The 17338-nt window shown below is 33.1% G+C and overlaps 2 protein-coding genes across 7 annotated transcripts; both read right to left on the bottom strand.

Moving 5' to 3' along the window:
- Nucleotides 1–1854: 1854 nt before the first annotated feature.
- On the bottom strand, nucleotides 1855–6349 carry LOC130724412 (ankyrin repeat-containing protein ITN1-like). Of its 5 annotated transcripts, none has more exons than XM_057575632.1 (7): nucleotides 6193–6349; nucleotides 5833–5913; nucleotides 4889–4983; nucleotides 3977–4453; nucleotides 3740–3886; nucleotides 3203–3615; nucleotides 1855–2650 (listed from the first exon to the last, which is right to left on the bottom strand). In XM_057575632.1, the coding sequence occupies exons 2-7, from the start codon at nucleotides 5841–5843 to the stop codon at nucleotides 2036–2038; spliced, it is 1758 nt and encodes a 585-aa protein (XP_057431615.1). In that variant the 5' UTR covers nucleotides 5844–5913; nucleotides 6193–6349; the 3' UTR covers nucleotides 1855–2035. The 5 variants fall into 5 exon arrangements, with proteins under 5 accessions (XP_057431615.1, XP_057431619.1, XP_057431618.1 ...); XM_057575636.1 differs by having other exon boundaries at nucleotides 5837–5913; XM_057575635.1 differs by having other exon boundaries at nucleotides 5857–5913.
- A 2568-nt stretch (nucleotides 6350–8917) lies between these two features.
- LOC130726206 (uncharacterized) lies at nucleotides 8918–14559 on the bottom strand. Of its 2 annotated transcripts, XM_057577437.1 has the most exons (7): nucleotides 14399–14559; nucleotides 13822–13869; nucleotides 11775–11887; nucleotides 11079–11543; nucleotides 10727–10870; nucleotides 10185–10600; nucleotides 8918–9674 (listed from the first exon to the last, which is right to left on the bottom strand). In XM_057577437.1, exons 3-7 carry the CDS (start codon nucleotides 11881–11883, stop codon nucleotides 9060–9062), a joined length of 1749 nt encoding a protein of 582 aa, XP_057433420.1. In that variant the 5' UTR covers nucleotides 11884–11887; nucleotides 13822–13869; nucleotides 14399–14559; the 3' UTR covers nucleotides 8918–9059. The 2 variants fall into 2 exon arrangements, with proteins under 2 accessions (XP_057433420.1, XP_057433421.1); XM_057577438.1 differs by lacking the exons at nucleotides 13822–13869; nucleotides 14399–14559 and having other exon boundaries at nucleotides 11079–11566; nucleotides 11775–11881.
- Between the last annotated feature and the right edge of the window lie 2779 nt (nucleotides 14560–17338).

The following is a 17338-nucleotide window of genomic DNA, read 5'->3' as shown; positions in this document are numbered from 1 at the left end:
TTTCTAAGTTATATGATGAGGAAAATGAATTTTGCAAAAAAGTATATTAATTGGATTCAGAACTGCTTCTTGTGAATGGAAGCCCCTCCAATGAATTTCGGCTTGAAAGAGGGATTCGACAAGGAAATCCCTTAGCACCGTTTCTATTCTTAATAGTGGGTGAGCGGTTAAATAGTATGATGAAGAGTGCAATAAGATTGAATAGAATGTTAGGGTATAAGGTGGTGGGGAAGGGGGGAAGAGGAGGATGAAGTTGAAGTTTCAATCCTCCAATTCGCGAATGATACCCTACTAATTGGGGAGGCATCAATGCAGAATGTGTGTACCATGAAAAGTACTCTTAGGTGGTGTTTGGATGATGCACGGTAGAAATTCAAGAGATTTTAAATGCTAGGGAATTCAATTGAATCCCTTGAATTTCAAATTTTATTGTTTAGATAAAATGGTGAAATTCCCTCAATTGTAAATTTTTTTGTTTGGGTAATATTGAATTTCCTTCATTTAATTTTTATTTTATCCTAATATAATAGGTCGAAAACCCAAAAATCGGCCCGACTCTCAAAAATCGGCCGAAAACTCAAAAGTCGACACAAAACACTAAAAATCGGCTGATAACTCAAAAATCGGCCGAAAACCCAAAAATCAGCTGAAAACCTTAAAAATCGGTCGAAAACTCAAAAGTCGACACAAAACCCTAAAAAGCGGCCCAAACCCCTAAAATGGCCAGAAAACCCTAAAAATATGCCGAAAACCCTGAAAGTCGACCCAAAACCCTAAAAATGGGCCCGACTCTAAAAAATCGGTCGAAAACTTAAAAGTCGGCACAAATCCCTAAAAATTGGCTCGACACTCAAAAATTGACTGAAACCCCTAAACCCCGACCTTTCAGGTTTTCGATCGATTTTTAGGGTATTGGACCGATTTTGAGTTTTCAGCCGAATTTCGATCTTCGGCTGATTTTAGGGTTTTGAGTCGATTTTTGAGTTTGGGGCCGACTTTCACGTTTTCGGCCGATTTTTAGGGTTTTGTGCTGACTTTCTAGTTTTCGGCCGATTTAAGGGGTTAGGGTCGATTTTTGAGTTTCGGACCGAATTTCACGTTTTCGCCTGATTTTTAGGATTATCGGCCGATTTTTAGGGTTTTGTGCCGATTTTTGAGTTTTCGGCCGACTTTAGATTTTTCGACCGATTTTAGGGTTTTGGCTCGATTTTTGAGTTTCGGTCCGACTGTCACGTTTTCGGCCGATTATTAAGGTTATCGGCCAATTTTTAGGGTTTTGTGCTGACTTTCGAGTTTTCTGCCGATTTTTTAGAGTCGGACCAATTTTTAGGGTTTTAGACAAACTTTTAGTTTTTTAGCCAATTTTTGAGTGATTGGCCAATTTTTAGGGTTTTGGGCCGATTTTTGAGTTTTTTGCCGACTTTCGAGTTTATGGCTAATTTTAGGGTTTTAAGCTGAGATTAATTTTTTTGACTGAATTTAGATAGGGTTAAGGGAGAGTTGAAGAATTTGAAATTCCTTCATATTTTGAGGTCATAAATTATATTGAGTAAAATACCTTATTTAATTATTAGTAATTTGAGAATTCCCCACATTAGATATCCAAATAAGGTATTTTAATTGAAAGGATTTGAAATACCCTCTAAAATTACATTCCCCTCAAATATTCCCCATCTAAACACAACCAAGGTGAGATTCTATAAGCTTTTTTCCTTATCAGTTCAGAATAACTGTAGGATTGCAAAGATGTGCTCTTGGCAAAGGAACCTCAGTCAATGGTGTTATAGTATTGGCCTGAGCAATCTTGATTTTCAGGGACTGAAAACCCCATGTGTTGTGCTGGTTTGAATTCACTTTGGCTTCAAGCAAATTGTGTTTAAACTAAAAATAAGTGAAACACTTCAAGCATACAATTAATAAATGTAGTCACAATCACCTATTTGCTTCCAACTAATGTAACCATTATTGGGAGACACCGTAACTCATACAGCAAGAAATTAAAATGCATTATTTAGAATAAGCTCGATCTTTCTAGCTAGTGAATCATACGTTTACGTGGCCTAAACAAAGAACTACAAATGTAGGCTGAATACGCTATATCAGACCACAGAGAAAACTGCAGATAGATAAACAAAGGTATTGGTAGAAATGCTAGTCCAGAAATGAGGTAAGGAACCCACTTCAAACCATGATAATATGTTATAAAGAAGGCACTGCTGAATGCTACCATCATGCTGATTATTGAGATGAAAAGTGCAATGAGTCCAGATATCAACTTCAAGGGCAGTGACTTGAGAAAATCATCCTCTGCGTATCGCGAGATGAGGATGGACAGGAAAATTAGGATTGAGGTTGAAGATGAGATCAATGCCGTGGCATCTGATAATGCAAACAAGAGGAATGATGGTTTCTCCAAATAATTGGGTGATCCTGTGTTGTCGTTGTTACCGCCTGGTAAACTAAATGCAGCAGAGAACACTCCGGTAGCTATCAAAGTTGAAACAACCATGCAAGAGTTTGCTGTTCTCTCCATCCAAGCCTCAGCTCTTTTAAGCAAGTCTGCATGTTCCCTGGTGAATAGTTCACCAGGAGTCAGGTCTTCAGAATTTTTCATTTCTAAGGATGATGGTAGCATCATCTTTTTCACCTCCTGCCAAATCAATAATATATATACATCATATTATGTACATGAAGTCTTAACTTGATAGAATCTTGCATAATTTAAGCATTAGAAAAGTATTATAACTCTGTCATGACTCATATGGATTAAGTATTTATGTTAAGATGCATAACGAATAGGAGAAATAAAAAGTGTACAATGTGTAGGAGGAAAGAAGAATCTTGAAGAATACTTATGGACTATGTGTGAATTTTGATTAACGATGTCACAAATGATTTTTGGTAAAATTGATCATAGTAAAAGTGAAAGTGAGTTGAAAGCGACGAGTGATTTATGTTTAGATACATTTATGAAAAAATTGCTTTTTATAGAGTAAAGTTGTAAAATCCAGTTGTAAAATCTCGCAGTTGATTATGTTCAACGAAAAACCTACTCTTTAGCTTCTAGCCGAATTAACTTTGGGGCTGAGTAATTCTCCAAAATGGCTCTAAAACATCTATATCGGCATCAAAAATAAATTTTACTCTATCAAATCAGGGAACCAATCACACACACACTATATATATATATATATATATATACCTCAAACCATGACAACTCTAGCATCATTTGAAGGGCTGCTCCAGAAACTATATTGAGTCGGTCTGGTGGTGCTAACTTTGCAACACAGTGCAATAAATTGTTTTTCTTCTTATCTATGAAAGTTAATATGATATCTTTGGTGGGGCCAATTTCATGGATCAAATTGAAGATACTAGCATGACGGTGCAAAGCAGCAATGTGAATTATGCTTTGATCCATGGTATTCAATTCCCATATCATATCAGGATAAGTGCTCATAACCACAGATAGGAACTCAAAATTTCCAACTTGTGCAGCAATACATGTTAATTGGTAAGGTTCACTCATGACTTTCTTCATCATCTCATCATCTAAGGCAAGAAATATGCTCCACATGCGTTCTATAAGTTTGAGAACCGGAGCATCCTTCTTACCTGGGACAAGTAATCAAACAATTTATTTGTTGGAACTTTTCTCTGGACCAAGAAACATTTAGTTCACAAATCAAAATAACTTTTTTAACAATTGAAAGGATCATGCAAAGTCCTAAGAACTTACAGAAATGAAGGAGGTTATTTCGACGTTTGTGACTTTGACAACCACAATCTAAAGGCTTTCGCGCCAAGACATGTAAACCGGTCTCATTCTCATCTCCTCTTGCAAAAGCTAATGATTCGTTCTCATTTAGCATTTCCAAGGCTAAATCTGCATGATGATATTCCAAAGTATAAGCTTGGCTTAATTGAATTTTCCATGAATGGTTCAGAGTTAAATTATCTATTTAAATATGCTTACCATAGAGTGCAGAGTTTATACAAATGAGAAACACTGTAGTCCAATCCTCTTCTTGGAGTATTTCTTTGGATTTGTCATAAAGGTACCATGCCATTTCACTTCTTCTTTGTAAAACAGCCAAGTGAAGAGGAGTGGCTCCTTCTCCACCCCTAATTTTTGGCAAATCATTGTTCTCTTTCCTCATTATCTCAGCAATGTGCACATTCCCAACTGCTGCAGCAAAGCAAAAAGCAGTGTTTCCTTTAAGATCTTGCAATTCCAAATGATGAGGCCTCATCATCTTCACCAACTCCTCCACAAAATGAGCATGATCTGCTCCCACTGCTATGTGGAGGACTGTTGCCCACCCTTCTGTTATGGCAGATATTAGCAGAGTTGGATCTTGATCTAAGATTTTCTTAGCTTCTTTCCAATCACCTTTCAGTGCTGCTTTGTGAAGTGGGACACATTGACTGAGGTATCTGTGCCTAGCTTCTTCTGCAACAAGTTAATCAATTGGGATTAGGTTCCATTTTGGAATTACAATTAGTAATAGTAGTTTTTCGGTAGAGTGTTGGGTTACATAGTAAGAAGCCTCAAAACGAAAGAAAAAGAAAGTGTCGAGCAGTTTAGAAGTGAGAAACGTCACACATCTAATATTTTAAGGCTTTGAGTGAAATATATGATATTCAATCCATTTTTGTGATTTGCTCTTTGACATAATGTGGAAATCCCTTAAAGTTTTAAGCAAGATCAAACATAGAGTAATAAATTTCCTCTTGTAACAAAAAAAAACATAGAGTAATAATTAAGACATGAAATTTTTTGGAAAGTGAAGATTTCAATTACTGTTTGGTTTTTAATTAATTAGGTTATTTCATCCAAGTTTTTAATTACATAAGTATTTATTTTAAGAAGGGATAGAGAGCTTACTAGTGGACCCTTGAAATTCAGGCCTCCTAAACTGAGCCGAAGCAGTCCTTGATAACTGTTGTTCGAAAAATGTGATGTCTGTTGTAGCCATTTCTCTGTGACAAAAATAAATATATGATATTATATTTTTTTAAGTAATCGGTCAAGTTCAAAATGCATGGAATGACAATTACCTTATATTAATCATTTTATTTTTACAAATAACTTATTTTGTGAGCTTAAATTAATCACTAAAAGTAAAGGGGATATTGTATTCATTTTAGAGTTGCATAAAATAATAACAACCTTCAATAATAACTAAAAAGGTGATACTTTCATCAAAAGCAATTAGTTGAAATTTAAAATTAAAATTTAAAGAATTTATGTATGTATATAACAGGAGAGGTATACATTTAGTTTGATTTTAAATGGTTGAAAACAAATCAAAATAGGGCATTAAAAAAGAAATCATTTTTTTGAAAAAAAAAGGCCTTTACAAATTGGTCTAGGTATCAAAGAAGGCATGAATAAAAGAGCATATAATGTGGTCTAGGTAACCAAAAAAAAAGATGCATACAATGTAACTTTTTTTTTTGGTCAATGCATACAATGTAACTTGATAGAATCATTGACAGCATTCAACTGTGGCCCAAGCACAACTATATGGCAATCAGTAAACTTAAGCTGGGCTTTGATTAAGGCCATGGCCTATAGCACAAAAAAGGTTATACAATTTGGTCCCACGCATATACACATATACTACATAATTTTTTTTTGTTAGATCAGAAAGATAAACTATAATTTTTAAGAGTTAAACTCTGGACCTTCCACTCCTCAACCTATATGTCCATCAGCTTTTACTAATTGAGTATTATCCATATACTTATTGTACATAAATCTTAAAATGTTGTGAAAGTTAAAAGTAAAATTGATAATGGTAAAATAAATAATACTAACATACTTACATACTTATCATCTTAATTCCTTACTTTGATTCTTGAGTCTTCACCAAAAAGTTTGCACACTCTCGACAAAGTCACCTCAAGCTGTTATGGAAGGGATGAGTAGTCTACCAAACTCATAAAATTCATTTTTCCATAAAAAAGAAAGGAAAATTACAAGTAGACGTTCTATTTGGGGTGTAAACCACTAATATAAGAAAGAAAATTAAAAAATGAGAAACTGAAAGATCTGACTCATGGTAGATACTCCAACAACAAGAAGATATTACTCAAAACAAGAGCTGCAGAGAGGGAAGAAAAGGCCGAAAGAAGAACAAAGATGAGTAAGAGAAGCAAGAGAGGAATAAGGTTTAGTTTGATTACCTGAAAAACAAAGGAAGAGGGAGAAAGAAGAAACTGCAGTTGGCAAGTGTTGTTTGGCTTTGCTTCCATTCTTCTGCAGAAGGAGATTGGCCTTATAGTGGTTGGTCGAGTAGTCCAAGTGAAGGATGACTGTAAAGTAAACCGTAGACTTGTGCTAAGACTGTTTCTCAAGTCAATGATCAATATAATTAAACTAGTGCGTCTATGAAATTATTACATACGGAAAAAAAGACATTTACAGTGATGTGACTAATTTCTCATGACTATGATATTGAATTTGGTTTGTAGATTTTTTCCAACAAATTTTAAGATTCATGATATATACATACATCTCTACTTTTTTTCTACTTTATTTTTTATCTATTTTTTTTTATCAATCAAATCATCATCTATCACATCTTTACTTTATCTCTCTTTTCTTCTCATCTATCTTTTTTTCCACACTTAAAAAATGAGGTATTAAGATATAATTATTCAAAATTTAATCACACATCGCTCATGATTGAACCATAAATTAAATATTTAAGAAGTTCAACTATCTATTATCTATTAATTGTATTCCATAACACTCTTACAAAGTAACTATGGCACATGGATGAATTGTTTAATTACATACCATAGTTGAATAAAAAAGATATTAAAAGGTTTATATTCATTACTCCCAAAAAGTCCTGAGATGTAGTGCCTTTATTATCTTAAATTTATTTTTAAAAATCATTAGACTCTTTAATTATTATTAAATTGTAATACAAATATTGAAAATATTTTTTATCATGAAATAAATATATAAAATAATTCCATTAAATGAAGACATAAAATATAAATTTAGTAAACTAGTTTTTTTTGAACTAGTAACAATTTTTTTAAACATTAGTAACAAGTTAATATAATTGAAATATTAGTGTTGAAAATATGTCAGGCAACGATGGTTTTTTTTTTTTAATTTTGAACTAGGCAACGATGGTTATGCGTGTAGGCTTTTAATTTTTTTTAAGTATATTTTTTAAGCAAATCATACTAATGTATTATTAATATTATTATTATTATTCTGAACTTTTGTTTTTATTATAATGTTTTTTTGAAAGGGTTTTTATTATAATGTTCAATATTATGTATTTATTAATTAGTTTATTCAAAAGCTTGCATCCATTGATTTGCATAAAAATTTAGGTTTGTTAACCTGTTTAAAAATATGCTTATGAATCTGTCTAAAACTTTATCATAAAGGTTCTAAAAAAGGTAAATAAAGATAAAATTGAACCTTAAAATTAAGATAACCTAACACATTTTCACTTCTAATACTGTAGAATCAAAATAAAGACAATTAGAGGTATGAACGTCACATTCTTTGGGGAATATTGTCCATGGATAAGATTTCTATGGTTAGCAAATGAAAAGGTCTCAATCGGTGTACCACTAAACCGTAACAATATTTACATATATTTTACTCAGTATTTTTTTCATCTTATCACACTATATTACATATTACATATGTTACTTTTTTTCTTTCTCTTGTCTTCCTATTTTTTAATTTCTACAATTTTTTTTTGTAAATAAATCTTTGTTGCAAACGAAAAGCAACTGAAAATCACATGTCCCCGACGGATAGAAGTGGTAAGAGTTAGGGACATAAGGATTGGGTGGGGTGAAGGGTCTCGGGTTCGAATCCGGAGTAGGGATTGATTTACTAACATTTCTAACAATTAACATTTGCCTATAAAAAAACCCAAAATCACATGGGCCCGATTTTGAGGAGCTTAATCATCACCACAATAATTATAATATTATCGTAAGTCAAGACACTCAGACATTTGAGTCAAAAAGTTGAGACAGAAATATAGGATATTAGAGTTAGAAAATAGCGTGCATGAGAAATATCCCTTTAATATGTATTTATACATTAGGTGTAACAAACGTTGAGTGAATCATGTGAAGATATGATAGAGATACGTTGATAAATAACATATTTAATATCCGGTTATAGTTGATATGACCTCAATTAGGAATCCTTACTCTTATATGCGTAAGACAAAGTCAATATTTGACCGAAGTACCCGACGTTGTTAATAGTTGCCCTTAGGCTGAATTATCCGATGCATTAGGATGCTTGGAGTACCAAGAATCGAGATAGACTACAGTCCAAAGCAATGAGATGCTTGGCCGGCCTCCTATAGTATACTTGTGATCCGAGATAAGCCTAAAAGCTTCAAAGATCGTGTCTTGGATAATATAAGTCGATTTGTATTGCCAAAGGATTTTACCTCATATATCAGTGCATTGTCCGATGTCCCCCAGAATTGGAAGAGGTGTGTCTTGCCACGGTTTGACCATTGAATTGAGTAAGTGGGCGTATATGACTCTTCAACTGGTGATGATTGATTCAGTATGATTCTCTAAAGGGGAACAATGATGGATCAAAGGGTGCGAAACGTTGTCTTTTCCCTCGCTTAGGAAATGAAAGTTCGTGTTTGCACCCAGTTCACTATCTTTAAAACAAGAGATTAGGCGCCATTTCACCTTCCTATGTGTTTCCTTTTGGAAATCATCGAACAAGTGCAAGTCACTCCTCCTTAAGATCTTCATCTTTTTTACCTTGTCTTATTGCATAGTTGCATGTTCCCATAGGAGAAATTGAGAGCTCTGTATTGCGTCTTGTAGGCTACTCTACCGCTAAGTCAGTGTCTGGTGGTAGTTATCTTTCATTCCAATTCATAAGAACTAAGAAGAGTTTAATTCAATTTTTATTATATAATGAGTGTTAATTTCTGTTTATACTGGGCCAACAAATATTCATACATAATATTAATCATCTTACAACTACACACAGTAGACTACATAGATCTATAATTTACAAGGCCTCTGCTTTTCTAGCTAAGTAAATGTTTTCTTGGCCGAAATAGATACACACAAAAGTAAGAAGAGTGGAAGATATCTGACCAAAGTGGAAGTAGAAGAAATGTGAATAAGGGTATTGGCAGAAACGCAAGGACAGAAATAAAAGGTGGAACCCATATTAAACCATGGTAATATGTTATGAAAAACGCAACACTAAACGCTATCATCATGCTTGAGATGGAGATGATTTGTGCTATCAGTCCAAACAATAACTTGAAGGGCAGTGACTTGAAATGGTCATCCTCTGCATAACTTGAGATGAGCACAGACAAGAAAATTAGTATGGAGGCTGAAGATGATATCAATGCAGTTGCATTTGATAGTGCAAATAACAGGAATGTTGGTTTTTGCAAGAAGTTAGGAGCTCCTGTGCTTTTATTTTTGCCACCTGGTATGTTAAATGTAGCAGTAAGCACTCCTGTGGATATGAGTGTTGAAATGAGCATGCAATTGATAGCTGTGTTCTTTGTCCATGACTCTGCTTTTGTCAATAAATCTTTATGCTCCTCAACAAACAATTCATCAGGAGTCTTGTGATTAGAATTTTTCTGCTGTATATATGATGGCAGCATTAACTTCTTCACCTCCTGCCATATGATATGATATTATGTATATGTTAAGGCTTTCTCATCATTGAAATGAATTATACTAGCATGTTTGGAAATTCTTCTAAATTTGATTATGAAGCAAACAGGAATTATACGAAGAAGCTTAGCTTAGGGTTGTCAGAGTTGATTCTGAGAAAAAATAAGTTAATCCAAATATACTATTTCAAGTTAATCAAGACTGATTAATGATTGCAAATCGAATTTGGATTCCATGCAGTCATAGATTTCCTAAACTCATCAGGTTAAGGAATCTGAGCCATTCTACTAAGATTGAACTGCTAACATTTTAAGCTTATCTGATCTTGATCGAATGGTTATAGTTTCCATGACTGCATGGAACCAAAATCCTTGAAAATCACATGATCCACACATAGATATGCACAAGAAGCAATCCAATACGATATAGATTTGAATCTGAAAAAGCTGAATATATATAAGAACATATTTATCTTATATGACACATGTTTTGTGGAGCTGTAGAAAAAGTACCTCAAACCATAGTAATTCATGTGTCATTTGAAGAGCTGCTCCAGAAATTAAGTTAAGCTGATTGGAAGGTGCTAACTTTGCAGCAGAATGCAATATGTTGTTTTCTTCTTCATCCGGATGAGGTGCAATCAACTCGGTGAAGGAGCCTAGTTCATGAATCAGACTGAAGATGCTTGAATGGCGATGCAGAACAGCAATGTGAAATATGGTTCGGTTTTTGCAATCCACTTCCCAAATTAAATCAGGGTCAGACCTCATAAGCTCAACCACAAACTCAAAATTTCCAGTTTCTGTAGCATCAAATATTAACTGTGATGGTTGATTCATGATTGTCCTCTTTGTTTCTATGCAATCATGATTGAGAATCACCCCCCAAAGACACCCAACAAGTTGGAGGAACAGAGTTGACTGTGTACCTATCAGGCATAATTTGAGTGATTGGTATAATGAGACTAGAAGTAATGACCAAGAAGTAAATTTTCTGGTTGAAGCAATCAATATATTAACTCAATTAGAAAATGGTGATGATTGTAAAGACTTACTAGAGTTCATGACCTGGTTTTGAATACACCATTGGCCTCTATAGCTAAAGCGCTTTCGAGCCAAGACATGCAAACCTGTTTGATTGTTCTCATCCCGGATAAATGCCAGCATTGGCTGTTTTTGTAGCATCTGCAAACATAAATCTGCAAAATTTTCCAATTGATTGTAACTAGTTGTTCACCTACAAGGCTACAACTATTCAGGGAATACCAAACTAGTCCTTAATATAAAATTTCTGTAAATCTAAACAACTGGGTTTAGATACACATTGCCATGTGTAAACAGACAAACAAAAGTTAGCACTTATTTCGAGATATAAAGTGAACGGAACTCGGAGAAATTTTAACTCACCATACATATCATGCTTGATAGTGAGGAAGAACAATGCATTCTGCTCCTCTTCTTCTAATATGTCACTAGTCTTGGGATAAAGGTACCTTGCCATGTCACTTCTTCCATTTAAGGCAGCCATGTAAAGAGGTGTCATTCCACTTCCACCCCTGATTTTTGGTAGGGATTCCCTTTTCTTGATCATCATGGTAGCAATTTGCAAATTTCCAGATGCAGCAGCAAAACATAGTGCTGTGTTTCCATTGGAGTTTTGCAGTTCCAGGTCCTGTTCTCTAAGCATTTTAACCAGTTCATTGACAAAGTGAACATGTTTTGTTCCTGCTACAACATGAAGTAGTGTCCCCCGATCCCTTGTTATAGCAGCATTGAGCAACAAACTGTCTTCATTTATCATAGTTTTGGCTGCATTCCAATCACCTCTCAGTGCTAGCTTATAAAGAGGTACACATTGGTCAAAGTATTTCCCTGAAGAAATCAAAGTGAACTTTCTTTGTTTCAATTAAAGGTTGCACTTACAATTAAGGTCACTACTCACTTGACAAAAGTAAAAATGCAATTTTTTGTTGATTTGAATATTGAAAACGTGAATAATTCTATGGTTTAAAATTAGAACAACAGTGAAATGAAGTTTATAATTTTAGTTAGAATTGACAATGATAAAAAATTATACACATCAGTTCATAAGGGAGAGAGTACTTGGATCTTGTATTAGGTCACGTGAAGGGCTATCAATTTGAGCAGAAGCAATATGAACCACATGTGCTTGTGGAGATGTTGCTGAGTTGCCATTTACCACTGTATCCATTTTTCTGTAAAATAAAACAGTAAAACAAAAATATATAATGAATATTTTCAATTGTTGAAGAAGTACTTTGTACTTGCCTCTATGGCCACTTGATTTCCTTTAATAATATTTCTCATTATAAAAAAAAAGTACTTTATTAACAATAATTGTTGTTGATATCAGAATTACCTGTTGTTATATTTTCATCATAAGAAATGGTGGGAGAAAATGACAAGCAATTGGGACATTGCATGCGTTTACTCCTTTTAATTAACCTTTTCTTTGTATTTATGTTAATCCGGCCAGGATCTTCCTTTCTCAGTAGTCTTATTCATTATCATTGGGGATGGATAGCTCACTTGGTGATCTAAGAAAACTAATTTACTAATAATATTAACAACTAATATTTATCTATAAAAAAATCATCGTTGGGGTGTTTAAATTTTTTTATTTCATATCGTAATTCTAATTTGAGTGTGATAATGAAGATTAAAGCTCTTCCCAATGAGCGGCTCATAGAAATTAAACCCTCGATTTAAAAGTTTAAGCGACCACTTTCTATTAATGCAACCGGCACCTGTTTGGGTGTTTGTAAATTAACGGTCATCGCCATCGGCTTTTTATCCTTCAAACATTATTATACAGTATAGTCTTCTTGGTTCGAACCCTTTGAGTTCAGTAAAATCTCAGTTAACGAGCTACCCTTTTTAGGGAAATCCCCATACGCTCATACTCAGGAGTGATGAGCCTCTGTTGGCCTCCCCAGCATGCAATTGACACCATGCTCGTAGTCTGGATGTGCTTTCTTTCCGTTCTACCATTTTTAAGGAAAAAAGTTTTTTTTATATGAAGTGGATATAGTTCCAAAGATTGTTACACATCTAAGGCAATTTTGTTTTCTCTTAACATTATATACATTAATTGATCTTAATATTTAATAGTGTTGCTTATATACCCAACATTTTATAATATAGTACTTTTTAGGGCTAATCCTCTAATTGGTCCCTGTGGTTGTGTGGCCGTCTGAAATTAGTCCCTCCCGTAAAATCTAAGTCCTCGTGTTTGGAAAGTGTGTGGAAATTAGTCCCTCCGGCGAGGACCTGCTACACACACTTTTTCAAACACGAGGACTTAGATTTTACGGGAGGGACTAATTTCAGACGGCCACACAACCACAGGGACCAATTAGAGGATTAACCCTACTTTTTATATATCAGTTGTACCTTAGGTAATTTTTTTCTTCTTACATTTAGTAATTTTGATATATAGTGATCATCACAATAATTGAAAGAATTTTTTTATATATATACAAGTATTATTATTAAAGATTTCAGTGTAAAATTATATGAAATTTTAATGTTTAAGTATTTTTTTAGTTGAAGGATATTTTTAATATTAATAAAAATAATAATTTTTAATATTTTTTTTAAATTATAAAGCTCGTAGAATCAAATTATAATATATATTTATATTTTTAAGAGTAAAAAATTATTATTTTAAGAAATTTTTTATCTTTCCACTCTATATTCATCTCCACCTCTACTGAAAGTAGATAGAAAAAGGAGAAAAATGTGTAATGTGATGTGATATAATAAGAAAAGAAGAGAGTTATAGAAATAAGAACAAGTAAAAATGTGATGCAAATTAAGGTAAGTGATATGAGTATATATTAAAACTCTTATTTTAATGTCACATATGACAAGCAGGGTGTACGTCCCTCATGTTTGCGTCTTATTCTATGATGAAATTAATCAACTCGCCACAGTGATTGGCACACGTGTAAGCATGCAGTACGCCAGCATTCGCTTTCATTCATCAAACATTATTAATCCTTTTAACTTTTCTATTTCATATTTTTGGCAATTGACTATAACAAACTAGCTAGTTCAAAGTCTTCGCCATACACACACACACACACACACACAAATTATTATCCTGAAATAATCAGTTTTTCCATACCTGATCCAAGTTCAAGTCTGCAAAAGATCTTTCCCTAATTTAGCTTGCCTGTAACCAAGATTGGTTAGTAAAAATCAGTTTGTATGATCCGTACGTACTATTGCGCCTATAATAATATACTATACAAATTGGGAAAAAATAAACAAGAAATCAACTATGCATGGAGGAGGAAATTAAGAGAAAACATCTCATCAAAAGAAGGATTTTGGATCTCCATATGCACCAAGGAAAGATATTTTCATCAAATGGATATTTTCAAAAGGAGATTAAGATACATTTAACTAAGCCACAGAATTTATAGTAGATTAATATATAATAGAGGAATCTGGTGGTGATGACTGATAAGGAGGTAGCTAGTCGAAGCAGGGAATAGAATACTGCAGAGACAAAGGTTGTTGGTGATTAAGAAGAAGAACTAATTAAGAGAAAATTAAGAAGAATAATGAAAATTTGCACTCAAATAGATGAAAAGGAAAGAACATATCTTAAAGGAAGAATTGATTAAAAGAAGCAAGAAAAAGAGTTGCAGGCAAGTGAGAAACAGACAGAAAGAAAAGTGAAAGGGATTATTATTTACCTCAAGATCAGAGCACTCTTAATTCTCTGATGAAGGAATGAGAGACTAACACCATTACTGATGATATATCTTCTTTATAGAGAATGTTCAGTTTCCACTTTCCAGAGACGATGGAGTGGAAACCGACATGCGCGTTTGGTTGGAAACGGAATATCATCAAATTAAGGCGGCTTTGCATTATTTCAGGTTGTGTGGCTGTCAAACTTTGTTGACATAACAAGACAAATTAAGGGTTAGTCCTATTCCTAGTCTATTCAAATAGTATATATTACTCCATTACTCCATCCCTACTTTTTTTCCCTCTTTTTAAACATTGATCAAGTTAATTAAGGATAGTATTGGTGTTTACAATGTTACCCTCTTTTTAAACATTGATCAAGTTAATTAAGGATGGTACTGGTGTTTACAATGTTACAGGGTAAGGACAACAAATTAAATGTGTTGTGACTTACGGAGGCGAGAAGAACTCTCAAGTTTGATTCTCACATAAAGCACTTGAGAAAGTGATGAAAAACCTTAGTCAGTAATCGATTCAGGAATTTCATCTTGTGGAAACAATTTTGACGTTTGATTTTTTAAACAAAAGTTATAAATCTAGACGGAATTCATTCTTTAGGATTATCTAATACAATCAAACCAAAACCCTTATTGGGTTCTTTTGAAACATGATAACTTTAGATTATAATTTCTTATGTGAAATTTTTTTCACATTTTCTCATGTTAAAATTTTGTATCTATATATTTCTCTCTTCGCAAACATTAAAAGTGTTTTATGTGAGAAAAACTATTATAGTAATACAATATATATTAAATTATTAATACCTAATATACTATTACAATAATTTACAATAAGATATTATTACAAATTTATGAAAATGTAGTGGGGCTGGGGTTGGCAATTGCTCCTCTTTCATAAGGTGAGTCGGTCCCTATTTGTAATTAAATTCTGAATCCGTAATAATCAACCTGATGACCGGATATTGGATACTCCATATTTTATACCAAAAAATAAGAATTGAGAACATGTTTATTTTCAATTAACCCAAGTGAATCCCAACGAAGGGGCTATAGGGTTCTTTCAATTCACAAAGGGTTTTCTAACTTTAAAACAAACGGGCACTGAATTATTTGAATCTGTATGTAGGTACCGTAGTATAATTGATCTGTTACAACAGCAAATAGCAATGAGCCAATGATGGACCACTCCAGCGTTCAAGATTAATTAACTGATAACAGACAAAGCAAAAAAAGTGAAAGCAATTGCTAGGTTGACTCTTCAAACCAACTACTAGAGACTACATATACCACACTGTTTTCATTCTGCTGCTTATCATTAATTCTGAAACTTCTAGATGTATCGTATTTTCAATGAATTCATTTACACATATAATGCAATATTGTATAATGCAATATTGAAGTGTCTTTAATTTTGAAAAGGATATATATTTGACATAAAAGGCATTAATTCTAGATATGCTTCATTTCGTTATTCTCCAAAGGAATCAATGTCTTATTATACTTGTAGAAAAAATTAAAACATTAATAGTATGTGTGTGTTGGAATGCAGCCGCCGCAATTTATGTCCCACTTTTTTCGAACTAGAATTATGTTGTTTAGTTAATTTGAGACGAGTCTATTAAAATGGCTGCTACTATATATATATATGGACTATGGTAGGCGGTATTTTCCGTTGCACCAAAATATGGTAGGCGGTGTACAAGTGATGAATTTTCATTCCAGTATCGAATCCTTGATTAATTTAGCTTATTAATCACTCACCAACTGAGATGATTCATATGAAATCATTCCAATAGAATATTCCATCAAGATCCTAAATTCATTTCTTAAAATTAAGGGTAAACATGCATGTGTGGTTCAAAAGAAAAAGAAATTATGAGTGATATGATTAAAATGATATGATGAGGAATCTATAAAGGTATAAAGAAAACTTTGGACTTTATACTCAGCCAGTACGAAGTGATGAAATTTCTTAGAAGGTGCCAGAGCAAGACGATCTCTGAGTGTATACTATTGCTAGTCATAGACATATTGGTAGTGCTCCTTTTTTGGTACAGAGGTAGTGCTCCTTTAACTCTCATAATTAAAAGCGTGTGGAATATATATCATGCATCATGTCTTTCACACCCGGAAGAGAACAAAGGATTACACATATATCATTCCACATGCAGTGCCAATTAGTCTACTACATACTATATTCAATGATAAAATGTGCTAATTATTGTCATGGATCCCTAAACCTCTAGTATTAACAAATTAAGTTTCTATCATCATCAATTACGTCTCTTCTCTTTTTGCTTGACTTTCAACATTAATACTAGTACTAGGAGTTAATGATTCTCCAAGGAAAAAAAGGAAAGAAAATCAAGTACTAATAGGATCTCAACAGGAATTTTTCTTCTTTTTTTTCGAGGTGGGCCATACGTTTGCGTTTTATGGCCAGATAATAATGTTTTTTCAAGGTTACTTGTTTGTTTGTTTGCTATTTTCTTGTGTAAATGGAATGAAAAAGGGGTTGCGCAGTTTGTAGCATTGTCTTATAAGAGAATAAGAGATGACGCATCCAATACTACAAAGCCAAAATTCGATCGTAACCACATAAAAAATTATGGTTTAGTTGTTTTTAATTATGAAAAATTCTTTATAAAAATTCACTTCATAAAATTCAAATTAACATTGGGCTATTCATCATATATATATATATATATATATATATATATATATATATATATATATATATATATATATATATATATATATATATATGATCTAAATAATGATCAAAGATAACATATGAAGAAAAATGATAATCTATTTTTAAACATTTTCCAAAAGAAATCATCACAAAAGACCAAGAAACACATAGACAAATAAATGATACTTTCTTATAGTTAACACACACCTTTTTAATTAGGATTAACA

This window comes from Lotus japonicus, chromosome 6 (assembly GCF_012489685.1).
Source record: "Lotus japonicus ecotype B-129 chromosome 6, LjGifu_v1.2".
In the NCBI taxonomy this organism is placed as follows: Eukaryota; Viridiplantae; Streptophyta; class Magnoliopsida; order Fabales; family Fabaceae; genus Lotus; species Lotus japonicus.
This window is presented reverse-complemented; position numbering and strand designations above follow the sequence as displayed.